At 36.4% G+C, this 21,652-nt stretch overlaps 1 protein-coding gene across 3 annotated transcripts in view; it reads left to right on the top strand.

The window, feature by feature from the left end:
• Positions 1-21,652, top strand: part of RANBP17 (RAN binding protein 17) — a 315,725-nt gene that overhangs the window by 217,324 nt on the left and 76,749 nt on the right. For all 3 annotated transcript variants that reach the window (XM_060008404.1, XM_060008406.1, XM_060008403.1), the window contains 4 exons: positions 2,189-2,262; positions 3,284-3,364; positions 12,239-12,302; positions 12,394-12,502. In XM_060008404.1, the coding sequence (XP_059864387.1) occupies positions 2,189-2,262; positions 3,284-3,364; positions 12,239-12,302; positions 12,394-12,502 (328 nt within the window). The remainder of the gene's footprint in view (positions 1-2,188; positions 2,263-3,283; positions 3,365-12,238; positions 12,303-12,393; positions 12,503-21,652) is intronic.

Here is a 21,652-nt window from a genome sequence, read left to right as displayed (position 1 = left end):
CACAACAGAAAACTTCCTTGCAGGGACTATCAATTTAAAAAATATTTTTAATATGTTTAAATGTCTTAATGTTTAAAATCACATTTTTGTTACATTTCTATTCAGTGTGGCATGGGCAAAATCAAAATTAGACTAATTTGATCTTTGCCATAAAAAATAGCATTTGAAAAGTCTTGAAAGTGTAAAATTTTATTTTACAAAAATACAGTGTAGGAGGGGAGATGGACACCCAAACAATTACAATGTGAAAAGCACCATGCTAGAGGAATGGACCAGACGCTATAGGAACGTAAAGGAGAGCGCAACTTACCCTACCTGGTAATGGAAGGAAGGCTTCAGAGATGACTTTTGAACGAGAATCAGGGGAAGAGGAGGAAGAAGGCTGATTCAGGAAAAATGAACAGCACATGAACTCATAGAGATCTGTAATTGCATGAGAAGCCTCAGTATTTCATGAGTATTTCATTGTGGCTTCAGGTTGAGGGAAATGATAGATGAGGAGGTAGGTTGGGGCCAAGTTGTGGAGGGCCTTGTGTGCCATTGTCATATCAATATCAGATTTTCAAAGGGGCCCGACTTACTCCCATTCATGAGAGAGCTTTTGGATCATGTTGAGATAAGGGAAACTTCCCTTTTTACAACCATTCTTCTTTTGAGCCTTCTATGGGCTTAAAGGTTTCTGATGATTGAGGATTTGGTGTTAACTAACTTCCCTAGGTTCTTTCTCCCTAGCTCCCTCTTCTCAGCAGACATCTTCCAAAAACAGTGATAGCTTTGATCTTACAAGAGATGAAGGCCTACTCTCATGAGCCAAGTCACAGATACTGGAATTGAAATGCTTTTCTATTAGGGCTCAGAAGTTAGCAGGAGAAGCAACGGGAATTTGAATCTCAATCTTCCTTTCTTTCTCTCTCCCCCAGCTTCTCCCCTCTACCCTTCTGCCCCTTCTTTCGCCTGCCCCTTCCTTTCCCTCTCTTTCTGCCTCTCTCTGATTCACTCTACTGGCCTGAGGAGCTCCTGGTCGTAGGACTTAAGTCAAAAGCCTGGAACACAAGATTCTGGTTGAATAGTGTTTAAAATCCAAACATGAGATCTCTGCAATGAACAGCTTTCCTCCCCTGTATCACCATGTAACTCTGGATGATTTGTGGTGTCCTGTGATTTTTATCTCACCTTCACAACCTATGACATTATATCAAGGTAGTGTTTACGTATGAAGAACAAAAGGCAGAGGGAGTGAAAGCTAAGTTGCCATACCATAGGAAATAGTCAGATCAGGAGAGAGTAAGAGAACACAATCACAAGGAATCAAATCAGAGAAGAGAAATCCCATACAGCTGGTGTCTGGCAGAGATAACCTGGAATCATACCAGAGCATCAGGGAGTATGAAGGTGTCAACCCACCTCTCAGCTTTGCCAGGCTATTAGAGGGAATATTCAATTGGCTGCCAGTGGCATTTTCCCACTTGTAGTGGGATATGTGTTTATAAGCTCAATGCGGCTTAGGTTGGAACTGAAATGTTACACCCCAAACTCTGCAACCATCACTCCCTAATGGGAAGCTTAGTGGATTCCCAGACCCTGATGTATTCAGCAGAGAATCCCTGAGCCTGGGATTTCAGTTTCAGCATGGAAAGTAAGACCTATCTGTATATTTGGGGGAGCTTATTGAGATACTTGAGGAGAATTTCTATAAATTCTTTAACTTCCTCTTATTTTTGAAATCCTTATTTTTATAGCTGCCTAACATAATCCTGAATTATTTGATGGCTTGCTAAAATCTGGAAGAGATGGAAATTTTTTAAATGTTGGAATCTTTTATTGAGGCACTCCACTTTCCAGCCCTTTACGTACATATACCTGCCTTTGAGAAAGGGGTGCCTTATTACCACTTTGAGAAAAAAAAAAGTTATGGGGTATGCTGGGAATAAAATGAGTATGTGAATGTGGGTTTATGTGGGTATGTATGTATTTCAAAATAAGGGAGGTGCTTCCTGGAAGAGAAAGAGGAGGGTAAATTTTTAAATTATAAAAATTTTTTAAAATTCTTAATTTGTTCTCCCCACTCGTTCCCTACATCACTGTGGATGCAACAATGCATTAAATCTTTACATTTGTTCAATTTGAATAGTCTTTTGAAAATATATGTTAATGATAAAGTTTTTAACAATTAAATGTTTTCATGCAGGTATATGCCCGTATGTCAGAAGTCTTAGGAATAACAGATGACAACCATGTTCTAGAAACATTCATGACGAAAATGTGAGTTCCTGCTTTGGTTCTTTGATTTTTCTGTTGTTGTATTGCTTTGACCTTTTTACTGTGCTTAAATCTCTCCAGAAATATTAATTTTTAATAAGAGACTTTTTAAATTATGCTTTAATTCTTAGAACGGTAGCATTGTTCTTATCTGAAACTTAATTTCAAGTATTTAAAATTCACCATCCAAAATATGTTCTTTGTCAAGGTATCCGTACTACTGCAGTATGCAGTATCAAAACATGGTTTTGAAAAGTTTGCAGACTTTGACTCTTCAGTTCAATTGGACCGCCTTTTTTAATTAAAAAGAAAATACTCAATTTTAAAGACCAACTCAAGAGATTATTGCAAATTGGAATCATTGAGAGAGATTTGGTTGCCTTCAGACAGGGCATTCATTGATTCCAGTAGAAACCTATGGCTATCAGAGACATATTCATGGAAACTGTCCTTAAATTATCCTTACAATATTAGCAAAATTAACTAGTTTCTGGTCATAGACATAACTTTGTACACTTAGCCTAAACTTCTATGCCTCCACTTGACATCTTTCTTCATCTGTGTAACAGATAGGTAGCACTGCCTTACTTGCAGAGAACAAAGCTAGATAAACAATCATGATCATAGGAAGTGAGTTTTGGAACCACAAGTTTGATGGTTCACTTCTTCGCAGTAACTGTGAGTCTCTATTTGACTTCCTTTGTAACTCCTGTTGTCACTCCCTACTATGTTTATTTTGGATACAAACTTAATGTTTCTTCTCTGAAACATTTAGGCAACTTTTTAATTTACAAAACTAAATTTATAGAATAATACACCATTTGGAGAGCAGTGTTCATTGCTTGTATATAATTTTGAATATACTATGAAAAGAATAGAAAATGTTCCATTGATATTTAAACCTACTTTATGAGATATTTGTGATTTAGGTCATTTAACTGACATGAGTGTATGTGTATTTCCATGTTCTCCCTACACAAACAAATACCTTCATTATAATTAAAAACTTTTTTTTCATATTTAGTGTTACAAACCTTAAATACTGGGGAAGATGTGAGCCTGTCATTTCAAGGACTCTTCAGTTCCTAAATGACCTTTCTGTTGGATATCCTTTTTACTATATCTGATAATGTACATAAACAACCTAACAAGTGCATTCTGTTGGCCAGGTATTTTCCTTATTTATAATTTTTCAAGTGTTTTTTAAATTTTTTTAATAAAAAGTCTTTCATTTAGCCTTATCTGTAAATGCATAATTTTGAAAGATTTATATTAGCTATATAATGTGAAAATTTTATTCAGAGTCACAATTGAATTTATATGGATATATAGATTTCTAACTAGTTAAAGTTAATGTTTGTACCCATCCAGGCTTATAAATGGATATATAAGAAAGTATGCAAACCACATATGTTTTAATCCGTAATTTTTCATAATTGTCAGGACGTTCTTGTTTTAAAAAAACATGTAACTAATTTTAAGAAAGTCAAAATGTTCCAAAAACATTATTTTATAAAAACTGAATTCCTGAGAATCGGTATTTCTTCAGTGTTCTTCAGTTGAAACAAATATTATTTTCACTAGTTAAGAGGCACAAAGGAGTAATAGAAAGGGAATTACAAGATTTTTGACCTCTTCTTTGATTATTTCCTCTACCAAATCAACGTCTTATTTGCTCTAAAATAAGATTTCCCATTACACATTAAATGTTTAGATTTCTCTTTAGCAGATTTTTAAAATCTAAAACCAGAATCATCCTTTCTTATTAGATTATAGTTGATACTATTATAATGTTTCTACCAATGCGAGAGAAGTATGTCGATTGTCTTTTATATGTTAGCTATCAAATATGTAGGAGTTGTGAAAAATAAGTGTTGGTTTAGTTAACCACTAAGATTAGCTGATATTTTAGCATGAGGACAGCATTCTGAAAATGGGTGGCATTGGATGGAAATCTTTAATGTAGGTTCACTCCAGGAATATGTTTATATTAGTTAAGTTTAAAATTGTGTTCCTTGGCAAACCATAAAAGATTTCCAAAGTATTAGACACCCACTTTTGTGCTGGAATTTAATATGCAACTTTTTATTGGAAAATAATCGTCCTTGTCTGGCAAAATCCACCATGCAATATTTCTGTTAGTAGGTATAATGCAATAAAGACAGGGAGGGCTATTTATCACTACAAATTTTGAGGATTTCAGGATTCTTTTTATTATTTTAATATATTTCTTTGATATTAAATCAGAAAAATGATAAATTACACCTGTCCAGGCTGTTTTTCCTTTTTACTGGAAAGTGATGTACAACCCAATTCCAGTGGTCATTTTGGCTTTTTAAGATATGTATTTTTTCTTATTAAAAAAAAAACTCAACCTGTATTTTTTTTTAATAATAATGCTGAAATACTCTTTATTTCTAACATATGAAGTGGTTTATAAGTACTTCTTAGTATTGCAAACTCTGGCCTTTTCACGATGTATTACTTTGAGAACATATTATCTGGAAAGAAGCCTATATTATTTTATAGCACATATCTATGTTTAGATTTCCCCTATTTTTTAGGTTGAAATTGAAATCTAATATAAAATTAATTTGATTTGTATTGTTTTTTGTATGATTTACATAATGCCTAATTTATTTGTATCTGCTATTAAAGATCCTTTCCTATCACTTATACCTTTTATATATTCTTTAATCCTGAGATTATAACCATTTATCTTACAAGTCACTTACTGCTTTTGAGCACTCCTTTTTTGAAGTTAATAAAAGAATCGTATTTTCAGAAAGCTTATTAGATAAAAGTTTAATAGCTTGCGTTTTAAACCAAGGGATAGGCATAATTTCAACTTGGGTACATTGATTTATATTTTTAAACAATTATTTCAGGTTTGCATATTTAGAAATATATATTAACTCAATTTGATTTCACTGCTCAGTTATTTGAATTATAAATCATTATGTCCCTTCTAGCTGATCAGTCATGAAATATCTTTGAATTCATTTACATAATGGAATATGTGAGTGGTGTATCTATTTCAGTGCAGTTGCTGGTTACTTAATGCATGTTTTGTTGTTTCTAATCGATTTCTTTATTGTAATGTGTTTTTAAATCCTGATTTTAAAGCAATACATTATTTCTGTGTTAAAAATAAGGTGACACTCTTCAGCAATAGAAACAGTTATTCAAGATAAAAATCATCACCTTTTGGCCTCTAGAAATGGAAGTCTGTTTATATAGTAATATTCAAAATATTTATATTTAAAATACTAGTAACAAATAAATGAAAAGCATGTTATCTTACTATAAAATTTTTAAATGTTCCTTATTACTTTTATAATGCATGTCTTCAAATACTTATTTTTTTGTTTTTTCTATTTTTATCTTCTTCAGAGTGAATCTTACTCATTATTTATGGTCCTCACAGCCCTTCTCTGAACTTTGGTCGTCTTGTATCTGACTGGTTGTTTGGAAATTGAAATCACAAAAGATCCTCATTTATGAGAAGTGCTAAAAAGCCTTGTGTTTACTTGCCTAAGGCAGAGTAACCTGGAATGGTAACCTGGCCCTGATGGTTACTGTCTCAAACCTTAGTGATAATCAGAATCACTGGAGTTCTTGTTAAGATACAAATTCCTGGACCCCACCCCCACCCCCAGAGTTTCTGTTTTAGGAGGGGTCAGACTGAGGCCTGAGAATTTGCATTTTCATCAACTCCAGGTGATGCTGGTGGCTCAAGGACCATAGTTTGAGGACTTGTGCCTTAAGTTAATCAGAAAATAGAACTGAATGTCCTAAACAGAAAAGTCGGGTATTTCTCCTACAAGCTCTTCTCTAAGGGAATTTGTCTTCACTTGGAAAAGGCGGACTTGATGTTTTTAGAAATAGTCTAGTTTTCCAAAGAATAATGTGTGTGAGGAGGATACCATTATGTTAAGTCCTCAGATTTTAACTGGAAAGCCCTTGTTGCATTCACCCCAAGGTTTCTGTTGGTAAATTTGAAGCTTTCTAAACTGGCAAGATTATTGTAATTTTAAAATCTAGTGGCCTTTTTGAGAGAAAGTTTGTTTTCCCGACAGATTCATTACATGTGGCATATATGATACACTTAGCAAGCATATCTAGTAACTTTTTAATGTACTTTTTAAATTTCCAAGACTAAATTTCAAGAATTCCAGATTCTAAATAGCTTTCTCTAACAGGCACAGAGTTGAAATGACTCTGTCCTGGGGCAGCCCTCCACAGTTAGGTTTAATACCTGGGGATCTTTTTCCTGCTTTGAAATGATTTCCAGTCATAAATTCTAGTTTCTATCTAATTGGGAAAGGAGTAAGATTGTTTAAGTGATTAGGACAAGGAAGCTGCCAGGAAAACTGGAGCAAGAATAAGGGTCATACGGAGCTATCAAATAAACTTACTTATTTTACATGCTGAGAAAGAGGGAGGGAAGTGTCACATTTCATCCAAAATTCTGTTTGTTTATTAATCATTATTTTAAATTTTTCTTCCTTTGAAAAATAATTGATCAACATTTCTACTGCAATTCATTGTTTACTAAAATTTATAGCATTTACATGTCTCTGGGTTTCAGATAGATAATAATGAGAAAGGAAATTTCATTTTCTGTTAGGCCCTCTGTTGGTAGCTGCCCTTATTACATCATCCTCAAAGGTCTGAGAAAACCCACAATATCTTTAGCTTTTAAAAAACAGACCCCATTAAAGGGTTCTACATAAATTCATGAATTTATCCAAACTCACTTTACCCTATTGATAATGTTAACTTAAACAATTCTTAGAATTAATAACTTCATCATGTTACTGCAAGACCACATACATAATTCACGGGTCCCAGTACGAAGTGAAAATGTGGGGTGCCTTGTTCATAAATGATTAAGAATTTCAAGTCCTCATCAGCAGAGCATTGAACCAAGCAGAGGCCTTTATAAGCACAGGCCCCTGTACAAGTGCATAGTCTGGACGCCCATGAAGCTGGCTCAGGTTATCTGTTAAAGAAAGAATTGCTTCCATTTGGCTTCAGACTAACTCTCTAAGACTGGGACTATCTCCCATAGTTCCTGTACACCAGGATTTGGTGAATCCTGAATGAGGTGGAGGGTCAGGAAAGACTAAAGGATGAAAGATGAAACAAGGGTCTAGAATGAAATAAGGGTGAAGGATGGAAGTAAAATTGGGTATGTCTGTTACAGGAAATATTTAGTAATAAACCATAGTAATTCTGCTTTTGTGAAACAGTATTAAAATGTATTGCTTTATTTCAGCGAATATCACCATCTCCAGATGGTTTTCAGAATGTTAAATAAAACTAGTTTCAGCAACATCCCTCAGGCATACTTCTATTAACATTTCTCATCAAAAGAAATGTTGATTTATTTCTTTGTTTGCTGTCTCTATCATCTTTGGAAAAGTCATCTCGTAATTTATCTGCTCTATTTGTTTGTTTTTGTGCTGGCATCAAGGATGAGAATCTGCTACTCCTCTTCTGTAGCCCACTTATGCAGGCCTTCTCTCAGTTCTTTATATATTCTTGCTTCACAGGATTACCTTCCTCGAGCATTGTTTTGATCTGATCATTTTTCTTCCCAAAAGCCCAGAGTCACTTCCACTTGCTTCTTGGGTCAAAGTAAAATTATCGATTTAAGCTTGAGTTCTTTAATGGTACTTGACTTATTGAGTTCCCATAACTAATTTCCTGATCTACCACTCAACCACAATTTGTACTTTATACTTGGGCCAAGGAAATTTATTTTTGCCTTCCCCTTGACACCCTTCATTATCTTTCACTGAATTACCACGTGTGCTGTTCTCTTCATTTGATCCATTGTAACTCACTTAGGTCTCTTTTAATTTTCAGGTTTAGCTAAAAACTTGGTAGAGCCATCCTGAAGTAGTTATAATCCTTAGTCACTATGTTAACTGAAAGAACATGAATGAGTCATTTAATTTCTCTGAGACTCAGTTTCTTCATCTGTAGAAAGGGAATATTACCTATCTCGTAGGATTTTGTAAGGATTAGATAAGATAGTAAATACATAACAATATATCTATGTCATCTTACAATAATAAAGCACCTGGTTCTACTGATCCAGTCACATAGTAGGTGCTACTAAATACTTCATTTTCATTCCTTTTCTTTTTCTTAATGTTCTTGGACACCTAGTTCTTATCTATATTTCTGGTGATGAATATAATATAGCCTAGTATTGGCTAGTCCTCTCTCCTATTAAGTTGTAAATTATTAGGGATTAGGACTCTTGTTTCCTTTCTCTATAGTTTCAAAACTTCATCACATAGCAGGCCTTTTGAACATACTGTTACCTCTCCTACTGAGATACTAAACCTTAACTCTTAGTCCTTATAAGTAGTTATTAGTATCCCTTAAGATGTTTCATTTTGGTTATACCTGTTTGGATTTTTTTAGTCTAGTAGGGTTCATGAGCATAATTCTACTTTTGAAATAACTAAACTAATATTTCAGTAATTATACTATATACCTACAGTATATTTATACTATATTACCTACAGTAATTTCCAACAGGTAATTTTCTTATCTGTGAACTTTCTTCTATCATCAGGATCTAATTCTATCTGTAATATTTGTAAATATGTATGGCTTTTACATAATTGCCGAGGTCAATACCATTATCCACCCTCTTGTGCTTAGTGAATATCATGCATCTAATATACTACTTCTTTGATTCTAAAACAAATTTTGTCACATTTTAACACTTCTGTAAATAAAATGTTCTATAGTTGATGATACTTTAAAATACCTTTTCTTTCATAGTAGCTCATATAATACGAATGTTTTTTTATAATCAGTGGTGTTTTAGGATTGATGAAGTATGGTGTTGCTCAGTAAAGACTTGATAGCATGAATTGAAGTCATACTTGGTGCTCCTGTGCCCCTTAGCTGCTGAAGTGTGTGGTACCTGTAACTTAAGAAACCAGGGCATTCTCAATTTGGTTATCCTTCTTTACAAAGGATGCAGATTTTCAAAATTTTGACCATCTCTAAGATACACCATTCTTTCAACTTTTTCTTGCCTTTCTCCATTTGTCATGCTAACTATCAGTAAGGCCATCTTCACCTTTGTCAGTGGTTTCATAACAACATGGTTATAGACAGAAATTTTATGAGCATTTTGTTTGTAAGTTAGTATCAGCCAGGTTATGGAGTTTGCTCAGTCCTGGATGTGATGAAGGCTCACTAATGAGTTGATGCCTCCTAAAAGAACAGTTTCCCTGTCGCTTCTAGGACCTAGTTCCAGTTTCAGTTGTATCTCAAGAAGCTAGTGATCTCTGTAGAATCATGTGGCATCTTTAAAATTAAATGGATATGAGATAGCCTAGTGAAAAGAGCTTATACTTTCAAGTCACACAGACCTTTGAACTTTGGATTTGAATCTTGGCTCTACCATTTATAAGTTCCATGTGAGACCTTTATTAAGTTCTCTAACTCTACTGGACTTCTACTACCGTTGTTACTGTTAACCACCATTACCACGTGTACTGTTATAAACTGTTGTCAGCAGGCCTCTGAAATCTAACCTAGTACTGCCACCCGACTAAAATGGTGCAACTTACAAGAACCCTAGTCTCTTAGAGAAGAATGAAGATTATAATGATGATGTATCTATTTACCTTTTTAAAAAAAATTACAGATCCTCTTAAGGACCATAACTAGCTTTGAATTGAATTCCTATAGGGGAATATAAATATTCAGATGAACGCTCATTTTTTTCTTTATTGAAAAAGTTTAAAAATTCACTCTTAACCTTTTTTTTTTTTCTTTAGAAGGTAATTAAAAGGCCGTGAGGCTGGCCTTGGTACAAAGTGCACAGATGCAGTTCTGCAGAAAGTGTGTCTTTGGCATATGAGATTCTTCCTGTGAATGTTCTGTTTATTGCTACCATAAATATTCTGTTGTCAAAACATGACTTGCTGTTTATTAGCAGCACTGACAGGAAGATTCCTATTAATGGCAGCATTCTTATTACCCATAGACCCTGTCACTTTCAACTTCGCAATTGTAAGAGAATTGTATTTGGTAATTACTTAAGATATTTCTTAGCTTATTGATCCCCACCCCTGTTTAACCGAGTGAAGTTTGAGTGGCAGTTCTTCTACTCAGTGATTTACACTGGAAAAAATCATCAAATCTGCATCTTTGTAAGCAGGGAAAGACTTGCTACCTATCAGCCCTGATCTTGTTTCAACCTTCCAGAAACACATAGTGCATGGAGCACCCGCTGAGAGCGATGTGCTGAGGAAAATGCATACATGCGGCCACTGCCCTTAGAAAGTTTACAGTATAATATACAGATAAGCAAACTATACAGTTGCTTAATATGCAACTGGAATGGGTTGCCTTAGAGTCAGAGGGGCTTGAGTGTAAATCATCCTAATTGCCTGTCTTTTGGTAAGTTTTATTTCATTGTTTGAGTTTGTTTCCTCATTTGAAAAATAGAATCTATCTCATGGGATTGTGAGAATTAACCTTGCAAGTAGTAAGCATTCTGTAAAGGTTCATTCTCTGCTTCTTTGTATTTTCTCTCTAATTTACATTTAGCAAAGACATTTGCATCATCTGATCCTTACAACAGCCCTCACAACCCAAGATAGCTTGGGTATATCCTCATTTGTTGAAGAGGAAAACTAAGGCTAAGAATCGCTGAGTATAGTACTCAGACTGTCATCCTGCTGATTGAATGGTGTAGTCAGGCTGAAAGCCCAGGTTTCCTAACTTTCGTTCCAGTGCATTTTCTACTCTTTTACACCCACACCTGAGTGCCTAAAATTTTAAATTAGGCTAATCAGCCCCACTGTACAGAGTTAATATACATCTGCATTTGGGAATGATGTGAAGGAAAAGAGCCAGTGTTTTCATTGGGACATAAATGGAACCATGTAAGATTATTACGGCTTGAAGAAAGGTGTGAGTAAGTATGTAGGGAATGCCCAAGAGGTGCCCTAGCTAGAGTAGGAGACACATGACTAGAAAACACTTAGGGTAAACCCTAAGTAAGAGGAGAGGGTGTCTGTGTCCTGAATAGATGTTCTTAGAACCCACTTCAGCCCTTCTTTGATGATGGCATTAAACAGAAATTATTTAGGCTTTGTGATCATGTTTGTGACTTTTCAACTCTCTTCTCATTCTGAGTTGAACTGTTCAGGTGATAATGTGGTACAGTAGAAAGAACACAGCCTTTGTAATCAAACCTCAGGTCAAATGTCAGCACTCTCAGTCCACAGATGTATAATCTTGGGCAAGTAACTTAATTTCTCTGAGCTTCTGTTTTCTTATCCACAGATTAGACATAATAAGTAATATTTAACAATGTAATTATGAAGATTTGGTGGGTTAACAAATATAAAATGCCTTACACCTAGTAGGCACTTGAGAAATATGAGGTCCTTTAAACCTGGCCTTCAATACTTGAGGACATACAATCTGCTACATCCTCCTAATTGTATTCTGATTTTCTTCATCTAAAGCAGAACTTCCTTAGATTTCTACTAACTGAGCTCATGTTTCTTAGAATTGAATAATTTTCTCTTTCTTGATAGCCTATTATGGGTCTTTCATAATTATTTTTTATGAAATAATATTAAGTGAAAAGAAGTTCCATGTTACACCCAAAATGTAAAAAGGGTCAGTTTTAATTTTCCACTCTCAAGGCTTTAATAGTAAAAAACTTTTTGTCTTAATTATAAAAGTCATTCTCCCTTTCCATAACTAGAAAATGTATAAGATAGGAAAAGTAATTGCACTGGTTAATAATGGATTATCATTCTTAACAGAATGGAAGGCATTTCTATAGGAATAATACTCTTTAGAAAAAAATATTTATTCTTCATAAATAGAAACTGATGCCATTATAGTTCAGTGTTATTTTGTGATCTATTACTTATTGATGAGACAATTGTATTTCCCCAGATTCCTTAACTTCTATTACCTATATCCTTTTAAAAAAACTTGTGAAGATAGATGCCGTGAAATTCATGTTAAAAAATCACACGGTGAGTCTTATTTCCTTTAATTAATGACTAGAGTTTTCCGGGTAGTTTAGGTAAAGCTTAGTAACTTTGGATGCTCTCTTGCTTTCATCAGAGTGAACACTTCCCCTTTCTTGGCATCAGTGACAGTTACAGTCTCAGTGACTTCAGGTGCCGAACAACCTTCTACACAGCCCTCACTCGTCTTCTGATGGTAGATCTAGGTAAGGTTAAGAATTTAAGCTTAATTAATAAGGGGTCAACAGTATACTTGTGTGAATAAAGAAGTGTCGTATTTGTGAGTACCACATTTAACTTATTGGAATTTGCCATCTTTGACAGTTTTCTACAACTTTCCGAGATTTGAGCATTCACTTGTTAGCATCAGAGCCAAAAGGCAAATTTTTGTATATAAGGTGGTATTTTTCACTTCAAATAGTACTTGTATTAACTCTTTACTTCAAAACTGATTTTCTGGGTATCCTTTGATCCATTAATTTTACTGCTACAAAATCAAAGAATAATCGTAAATACAGAAAACCTTTATAAACAAGGATTTTCTTTGTCATGGCGTTTAATCTAGAAAAAAAAATGGCAATGATGTAAATGTCCAACAACAGGGAATTATAAAATTATGGCATATCTACTTACTTGATGGAATAGTCTGTAGTCATTAAAAATTATGGCTTGAAGACAAAGTAATACATGAAGTTTTATGATATAATATTAAGCAAAAACGTAAGGTATTGAACTGTGCAAATGATTATGAGCATGCCCATTGGGAGGGAAAAAACAGTGCGTCAAAAAAAAAGCTCAAATGAAATTCTTCAAAAATGTTAAATGTTGTCTTTGAGTAGTGCACTATAGGTGACTTTTCCTCATTTCTGGTTATTTGAAATTTTCCTGACTGTATTACTTTTCTAATGGGAAAAATTAACTTGTTTTTGTTTCATTGAAAAGCTGAAGTTAGCCAGAAGTGTCCACAGGTAGATAGCGAGCTACCTTAAGATGGGCACTTAGGCCTCTCTGTGTTGAGCACGTTATTCTGAATTCCCATTTTCCCCCATGTTTGGATACTGCAGGTTAAATTAATCGGTTTATAGACATATGAGAGAATTCAATCAATGACGATATGATATCATCCTTAGAAAATGTAAGACTGATGATACTTTTTCTTCCTTTCTCTTGCAATGTATTAACTGATCTATCAACTTAAACATGAATTTTTTTTAAACATGATCATACATAAGGAAAAGGGATAAATAATTTCATTTTGTATGTAAAAGGCATTGACCCTTGTAATGGAAAGGTGACTAAACCCTTCTCTGCTCCATATGTATGTTATTTTCATGCATTTCAACAGAATAAATTACCAGAAAGACAAACAGCCAAAAGTTCTGAAAAATACAACAAGAATGACTAAGGAGCTTAGTGGGATTGATTTCTAAAGAAAGATTAAAAGAACCATGTATGTAAAACTTGGCCAAGTGACAAGTAGGGCTTGAGGCAAAGAAAACTGTCTATAAATATTTGAAGAGTGTAAACCAGGCATGCAAAACCCAATCATCTGCTACCTTAGGCAAATGGAGGATCTGAGTGACAGCTTTGCATGCTGCACACTGGCCTGTATTACCTCTCAGCTGCTGCCTTGAGCAGAAGAGCAGAAGAGCAGCCCAGACTCTTTGTCATCGTCCTCCATAATCATTTAGAGAGCACCCTGTGCTGAGGTCTGAGGGCAAGACAAAGACCAGTCAGGCATACTGGCCCCTGCCCTCAAGGAGCTAGCCTTCTTGCTTTCCCTGTTGTCCAAGCATTAAAGGAGATAGTAACACCCTTGTCTAGACTTAATTTGTTTCCTAAGCCTTAAAAATGCTCTTTTAATGACCTGTCAAACAGAATGAAAGAAGCAGGGAGACCAAAGTTAAACAGAACTAGCTAAAGGAAATTTCCTAGAAGGAGGTTCATGTCACGCACATCTTCAGGACCTGGAAATGGAATGAGTCAAGATCCTTTTTTGTACGGCCGTTATGGACAAAAGAACCCCTCATAAATCTGTGGTAGCTTAAACAACAGGATAGCACTGTCAGTATTCACAGCACTACTGCGCTTATCTTTGCATTGATAATTGATAGTCATGATGATGCCCAGAAAGACCCTGCATTGCACGCTGCCTTTTTGAAGACTACATTTATTTAGTATTGCTTAATGCAAACTGTGAGGTATGAGAAAACTGAAGTACAAATATATACTTGAATAATAGGGTCTTATTAGGTTTCACACGATTGGATTCCTTTGAAATATTTAACCCAAGGACATATAAAGTATAAATTGAAATTTTTTGGTTCAGAGGGTTTTTTTAAAGGTAAACATCTGTTTACACTGAAAGCAGTTTTTAGATACCTTGGGGAAAAGGAAAGACAGGCTGTGTGGGAGTACCTGGTACATGGTAGATGCTCAATGTAAGTAAATCGAATCTGGGAATAGATAAAATGAAAAACAATAGCAGCTACACTCATGGAACTTGTACATAGTTTGAAAAGAAACTTTTTTATTTATTAGTGTTTTTCACTTTTAAAAATAATTAAACGTGTATGACAAGCATCAAGTGATGATTTGTGGTATATATTATCAGAGAGCTTCCTTCCCCTGTTACAAACCAGAGTTGCTCTTCTTCCCAAAATATGTTGAGCTCCTTTAGGGTATAGACTTTGCCTTCTTCATATTTTCTAGTACCAATCTCAGTATCTCTACATTGTTCGTGCTCAGTTAGTATTTGGCGAATGAATGACACACAAGTATACTGTAACCGGAATGCCATAATCATGGCTCCTGAAATCAGCTCAGCCTGCTGTGTTGTCTCTGGGAGTAGTTTGATCATTGGGCTCTCCAAGACAAAACAAACCAAGTGGCTGATTACTTTCGCAAGTGATTAGCTACACTTGGACACTCTTGTGCTCGATTAGTCACTTGTTGCTCTCTGTTCAAGTTATTACTTTACAGACAATCATTTGTTGAGTGCTGCTGAACACAGTTTTATTATTTGAAGCCTTGTCTCACAAACTAGATTGACTGGATGTTGCTGTCAGAATTCCTATATAGATGGCTCTGTACTTTTCTATTGGGTGTTGACTGTCATGGAAACAAGGAAAGAAGAGGTAGTGATGTTGTCAAAAGAAGCACAGATCCATGTATTAAGTGAGAGAAATACTAGATCATGAGAATTCTTTTCAAATTAAACAGAAAAATTTGAAGAGGAACTTTTTATATCAGTGATTTTTGGGGGGGGGTAAGAATCACATAGAAAAAACGCCTAACCAACCTGCTTGCAAAGCATTGGATGTGATTCTTAGATTGAAATATAAAGCATATTCTAATTGAATCCTACAAAAGAAATTGATATGCTTTGTGTATAAGCCCTTGCAATTGGAGTGATTAAAAAAGGTGAAGAAATTGGGTGTCACATTAATTGATATTTACTTTGAAATGCATTTTGGTTTCTATTCAATAATTTGTACTTTGTATGAATTTAATTAGGGGCTATGTGCCCCAGGTTGTATTTCAGATTAAAATGGGGGGGAGGGTGTTGACAATAAACAGTTGTACCACTTTATCAAATTGCTCCTTGGCTAAACTAGACAAAATGTTCACTTGTATAAAGAACAGAATTGAAAGCATTTCATCGTCAGAATGGTGATGTTTCATGTTGGCCATGTATTTTAAGAAATTATAAAAATTAATGCAGGGCTTCCCTGGTGGCGCAGTAGTTAAGAATCCACCTGCCAATGCAGGGGCCACGGGTTCGAGCCCTGGTCCGGGGAGATCCCACATGCCGCGGAGCAGCTAAGGCCGTGCGCGACAACTACTGAGCCTGCGCTGTAGAGCCCGCGAGCCACAACTACTGAAGCCCACGTGCCTAGAGCCCATGCTCTGCAGCAAGAGAAGCCACCGCAATGAGAAGCCCGCGCACCGCAACGAAGAGCAGCCCCCGCTCACCGCAACTAGAGAAGAGCCTGCACGCAGAAACAAAGACCCAACGCAGCCAAAAATAAAAATAAATAAATAAATTTTTTAAAAAAGAGAGAGAGTGAAAGAAAAAAAATTAATGCAAAAAACTCCCTTCATGAGATAGCAGCATACGTACAGTAGAAAATAGTAACTGACCAAGAATCACTTAAAGTTCCCAAGGTTATTTTTAAGTTAACTTTGTCAATCTAATAAACTAAAGGAAAGATAATATTACCCAAGTCAGTAAATGGCGAACCTCCAGGGAGCTGCTCAGTGTAAAATACTTGAATAAATAAAAACCTTCTATTTTGTTTAATTTGAATGGAGGTGAATTCAGCTGACAAATATTGCAGAGGGGAAGTGTGGGAAAGAGATACAACAAAGGATTTTGTTTTGTAGAGAACTAAATATTGTTAGTTGCAAATTAAGTTTTTAGCAACCACAGATTTAGAATTGCTCGGTGTCATAGTTTATTTTCCTTGGACATTTTATGATTGCACCTTATCTTGAACTACTCAGATGAGAAGCATGTTGATGGGATCTGAGTAGTACCTTCCTCAGATATTCAAACTCTAACAAGCAGTCATACTTTTAATGATCACGGGGATACTAATATTAAAATGGTGTTTATAGACATTAAGAGAGAGTTCTCTCGTTAGGGATGAAGGTAGCATAGTATCCATCTACCTTTGTGGCTTATAATTGGTAATTGGCACCTGAAGATATCTAGCTTAAATTTGAAAAATCTTAAATAGCAAGTAAATGACTTGAATAGAAAGGGAAGAGTATTCTAGAAATAGCTACTAAAGATAGAAGTAAAAATGTACTGAGGAAAGAAACTTTTCCTTTTCTTTATTAATAATAACGTTTGTTTACAAAGTTATAGTTTGCAGACCACTTTGACATACATTTTCCTATTTGATCTTCAGGACAGCCCACATGAAATAGGTATTATTGCATTGTTTATCTGTTAGAAAAGTGAGGTACAGAGAGATTAAATGACTTGCCCAAGGTCAGTCATATAACTTGTAGCCCTCTGACCACATATTCTCATTCACTTTTGCTAAACTGTTACTTTGCCTTTCACATTCTCAGTCAATTAGGCAGTGTAACTTTTTCTTCTTCATTTTTATTTGAACTATTTGGACTGAATGATTGATTTGAGGTTCGGGGGCAGTGAGAAGAAGGGAGAAGGGATTACTTTCCAAACTTCTATCAAACAGATAAGATTCATGTTTATTATTTGTATATTACATTTCTGTGGTCAGTGAAAGTCAAATGTAGTTTTTGAAATTTGTTCTTATGTCTAATAATTGGCTAAAGCATATTTCTTCTCATGGAAAAAATAACACAGAGGTAGATATCCCAGGAGGATTTAGAAAGTGAGAAGCTTGCTCAGAAATAGCTGATGTTCTGATAAATAGGAAGAATACATCAATGTATCACCTGTGTCCATGACTTGGCACAGACTATCTGGAAAATAGACATTTGGTGGGAGGAGGGGAAGTGGGCAATAGGGGTTAAAAAGCAGCTGGAAATACTTAGAATCTATAATGAGATAATTAAGACTAATTAGCTGGCCCTGTAGGCAGAAAGCAGCCCATTAAGTCCAGATCCAGTGTTAATAACTCACCTGGTTTTGAGGGTAGAGAGTCCAGAGCACCCCCAGGAATGAGATGCTTCAGGGATGAAACTTTGAGGATAGGTTTGCTAGAAAAAGAGTGAGTAGTCTGCAGTAGGCAGTGTATTTTTCTTTTGGGAACTAAAATAAACATTCTGGTTCCCTAGGGAGAGGAATTAAAGGGTGCCTCAGTTTTCTCATCTGTTAAATGGAGATATCTACTTTGAAGAGCTGTCATGTGGCTTAAATACGATAAACATATGTGAAAGGGCCTGGAACAATTCCTTTCACAAAACAAGTACTCAGTATGTGTTAATCATGACAGATATTTTATTAAATGCACTGTTAGGGGCACTGGCTGACACTGGGTCCTCAAAATGAGGCAAATCCAATACCCTTTATGCAGCTACTCTACCTTTAGAACTTGGGCTATTATTTTCCTATAGAAGCAAGAGCTGATGACACTTCCTGACTGATACTAAAACATCTTGCCCTGCCCAAAACCATAAGTTATTTCAAAGCCAGCTAAAACTCCTAGGCAGTTTAGAGGGAAACTGAAATGAAAACCAAATTTGGGCCCAAGTTAAATCTAGCTATGCACACTTATCAAGCCTTTTTCTAATAGAACTTTATTTATTTTTATTTTTGGCTGCGTTGGGTCTTTGTTGCTGAGCTTGGGCTTTCTCTACTTGCGGCGAGCGGGGGCTACTCTTTGTTGCGGTGCGCAGGTTTCTCATTGTGGTGGCTTCTCTTGTTGCAGAGCACAGGCTCCGGATGCGCAGGCTCAGCGGCCATGGCTCACGGGCCCAGCCACACCACGGCATGTGGGATCTTCCCGGACCAGGGCTCGAACCCGTGTCCCCTGCATTAGCAGGTGGATTCTTAACCACTGCACCACCAGGGAAGCCCCTCTAATAGAACTTTAGAAGTGCTATCCTAATAAAGTGCTGGGGAACAGCAGATGATATGGGCCTAGACCTGCAGAAGTCACTGGCTCTTACGAGATTACCCACTGGTACTTGGTTTTAAACGGGTTACAGTTGTCCCTCAGTATACACAGGGGCTTAGTTCCAGGACACCCCACCCCCCCATACCAAAAGTTGCACTTGCTCAAGTCCTTATGTAAAATGTCATAGTTTTGCAAATAACCTACACACATCCCTCCCGTATACTTTCAGTCATCTCTAGATTAATTATAATACCTAATACCATGTAAATGCTAGGTAAATAGTTGCCAGCCATGGCAGATTCAAGTTTTGCTTTTTGGAACTTCCTAGAATTTTTTTTCCTAAATATTTCTGGTCTCTGGTAGGTTGAATCTGAGGATGTGGAACTTATGGATATGGAGGGTCAGCTGTATTTTCTTCACTCACTGTCTGTGTATCTCCTTGTTTGCCTCTCCTCTTAATTCTCATTAAGAGCTTCATGGCAGTAGACCTGATCTTTATTGATGTATTAGTTTCCTATTACTATTTTAACAAATTACCACAAACTTAATGGCTTAAGTATTACAGATTTATTATTTTGTAATTCTGGAGGTCAGAAGTCCCAAATGGGTCTCATTGGGCTAAAATCAAGGTATTAGCAGGGCAGTGTTCCTTTCTGGAGGCTCTGAGGAAGAATCTGTTCGCTTGCCTTTTGCAACTTAGAGCTTACCTGCTTTCCTTGGCTCATGGCCCCCTTTTCCAAGATTGGTCAAATTCTTCTCATGCTGCCATCTCTGAGTTTCCCCTTCTGCTTCTCTCTAACACTTTCACAGACCTTGAGATTACATTGGCCCCACCTTGATAACCCAGAATAATCTTCTATTTTTAAGTCAGTTGATTGCAACCTTAATTCTCCTTTGTCATATAACCTAGCATACTCACAGATTCCAAGGATTAGGATGTAGACATCTTTGGGGGGCCATTATTCGGCCTACTACGTTATTCAGCCTACTACATTATTCAGCCTACTACTACCTATCACTAATACCAAACTATTTCACACAATATATATCATACAATAATTCCTCAGTAACTGTTGGCTACCATCATTTATTACTACTTGCTTCTCCTTGGCCACTCCCCAAACCCCCCAGTAACCCAGCTGCAATTTGCATTTGAATTTGAAGAAATGAGAAATTGCACTGTTTACATTTAAGGGGGGGAGGTGGGAAGCAAACCCAGATTTTTGGTGGTGGTGGTTTTGTGGGGGTGGTGACATTCTCATACCATAAAATTCATCCTGTGAAAGTGTATAATTCAGTGATATTTAGAATATTCACAGGGTGTGCAACCGTCACCATTATCTGATTCCATAATATGTTCATCACCCTGGAAAGAAAGCCTGTACCTTAAAGTAGTCGCTCATTACCCCTACCCCCAGCTCCTGGCAGCCACTAATCTACTATCTTCTCTATGGATTTGCCCATTCTAGACATTTAGTGTGAGTGGAATCATACAATATGTGACCTTTGTATCTGGCTTCTTTCATGTACCATAATGTTTTTGAGGCTTATCCATATTTTAGCATGCATCAGAACTTCATTCCGTTTTTTGGCTGACTAATATTCCATTGTACGGATATACCACATTTTGTTTATCCATTTATCAGTTGATGAACAGTTGGGTTGTTTCCACCTTTTGGCTATTATGATAATGGTGCTCTGAGCGTTCGTATGCTAAGTTTTTGTATGGACATATGCTTTCAGTTCTCTTGGGCATATACCTAGGAATAAAATTGCTGGGTCATGTGACAACTCTGTGTTTAACTTTTTGACTAACTACCAAGCTGTTTTCCACAGTGGCTGCATCATATTATATTGGCTTCACCATTATACATTCCCACCAATCTAGATTTTAAGTTATACAAAATAACAAATGAAGTGGCCTACAAATAAAATATCTGAGAGCCAACATACTAAAATAGTTACTATTTGTATTTTAATGTGACTTCTCTGAAGGAAAAAAAATTGAAATTCATAAAATGAGTAACTTTTCTGTTGAATCAGATCCTCAGAAATCCAGTAGAGGGGATTTAGCTTTGGGTTTTCCCTAAAAGCTGATGTCACTTACAGATTGGCACTTGCCCTTGCCACTTGCCATCTACCTCTACAAGGATCAAATCATGAGCTGCTGCAGCTGCTGACTTTCAGCAGTCCCTGAAAGGAGTTCAGGGTGGAGAGCAGAGATGAGGCGCTCTGGGAAAAACTGGCAGAACAGATCTTCAGATCGTTAGATATTTTCAGGAGCCGACTTTATGAGCCCAATTCTTGTATCTCCTCATATCTAGAAAAGCAGTAAGATCCTTCGTGGTGACGTCTGCTCCTTGTGACTAGCAGTAACCTTCACAAGACTAGCAGAAACCTTCTGCAAAAAATATGCACTTGGGACTTCCCTGGTGGTCCAGCGGTTAAGACTCTGTGTTCCCAATGCAGGGGGCCCGGGTTCGATCCCTGGTCAGGAAACTAGATCCCACATGCCGCAACTAAGAGCCTGCATGGCCCAACTAAAGACCCCGCGTGCCGCAACGGAGACTCGGTGCAGCCAAATAAACAAACATTTAAAAAAATGCGCTTGATTGCATGTACTCCCCCTTCACCAGAATCACATGTATACTGACCTTCTCCCCCACCTCTTCAGGGCAGTTTCTCAGAGCTGTCTGAAATGCTGTCCCCCAGACTACAGTCCTCATTTTGCCCCAAATAAAACATAACTCGCAATTCTCATGTTGTGCATTTTTTTAAGTCGACACCGAGGAATATTAT

The sequence above is a fragment of the Delphinus delphis genome, chromosome 3 (assembly GCF_949987515.2).
Source record: "Delphinus delphis chromosome 3, mDelDel1.2, whole genome shotgun sequence".
NCBI lineage: Eukaryota > Metazoa > Chordata > Mammalia > Artiodactyla > Delphinidae > Delphinus > Delphinus delphis.
The sequence above is the reverse complement of the archived record's forward strand: the minus strand, read 5'-3'. Positions and strand labels throughout refer to the sequence as shown.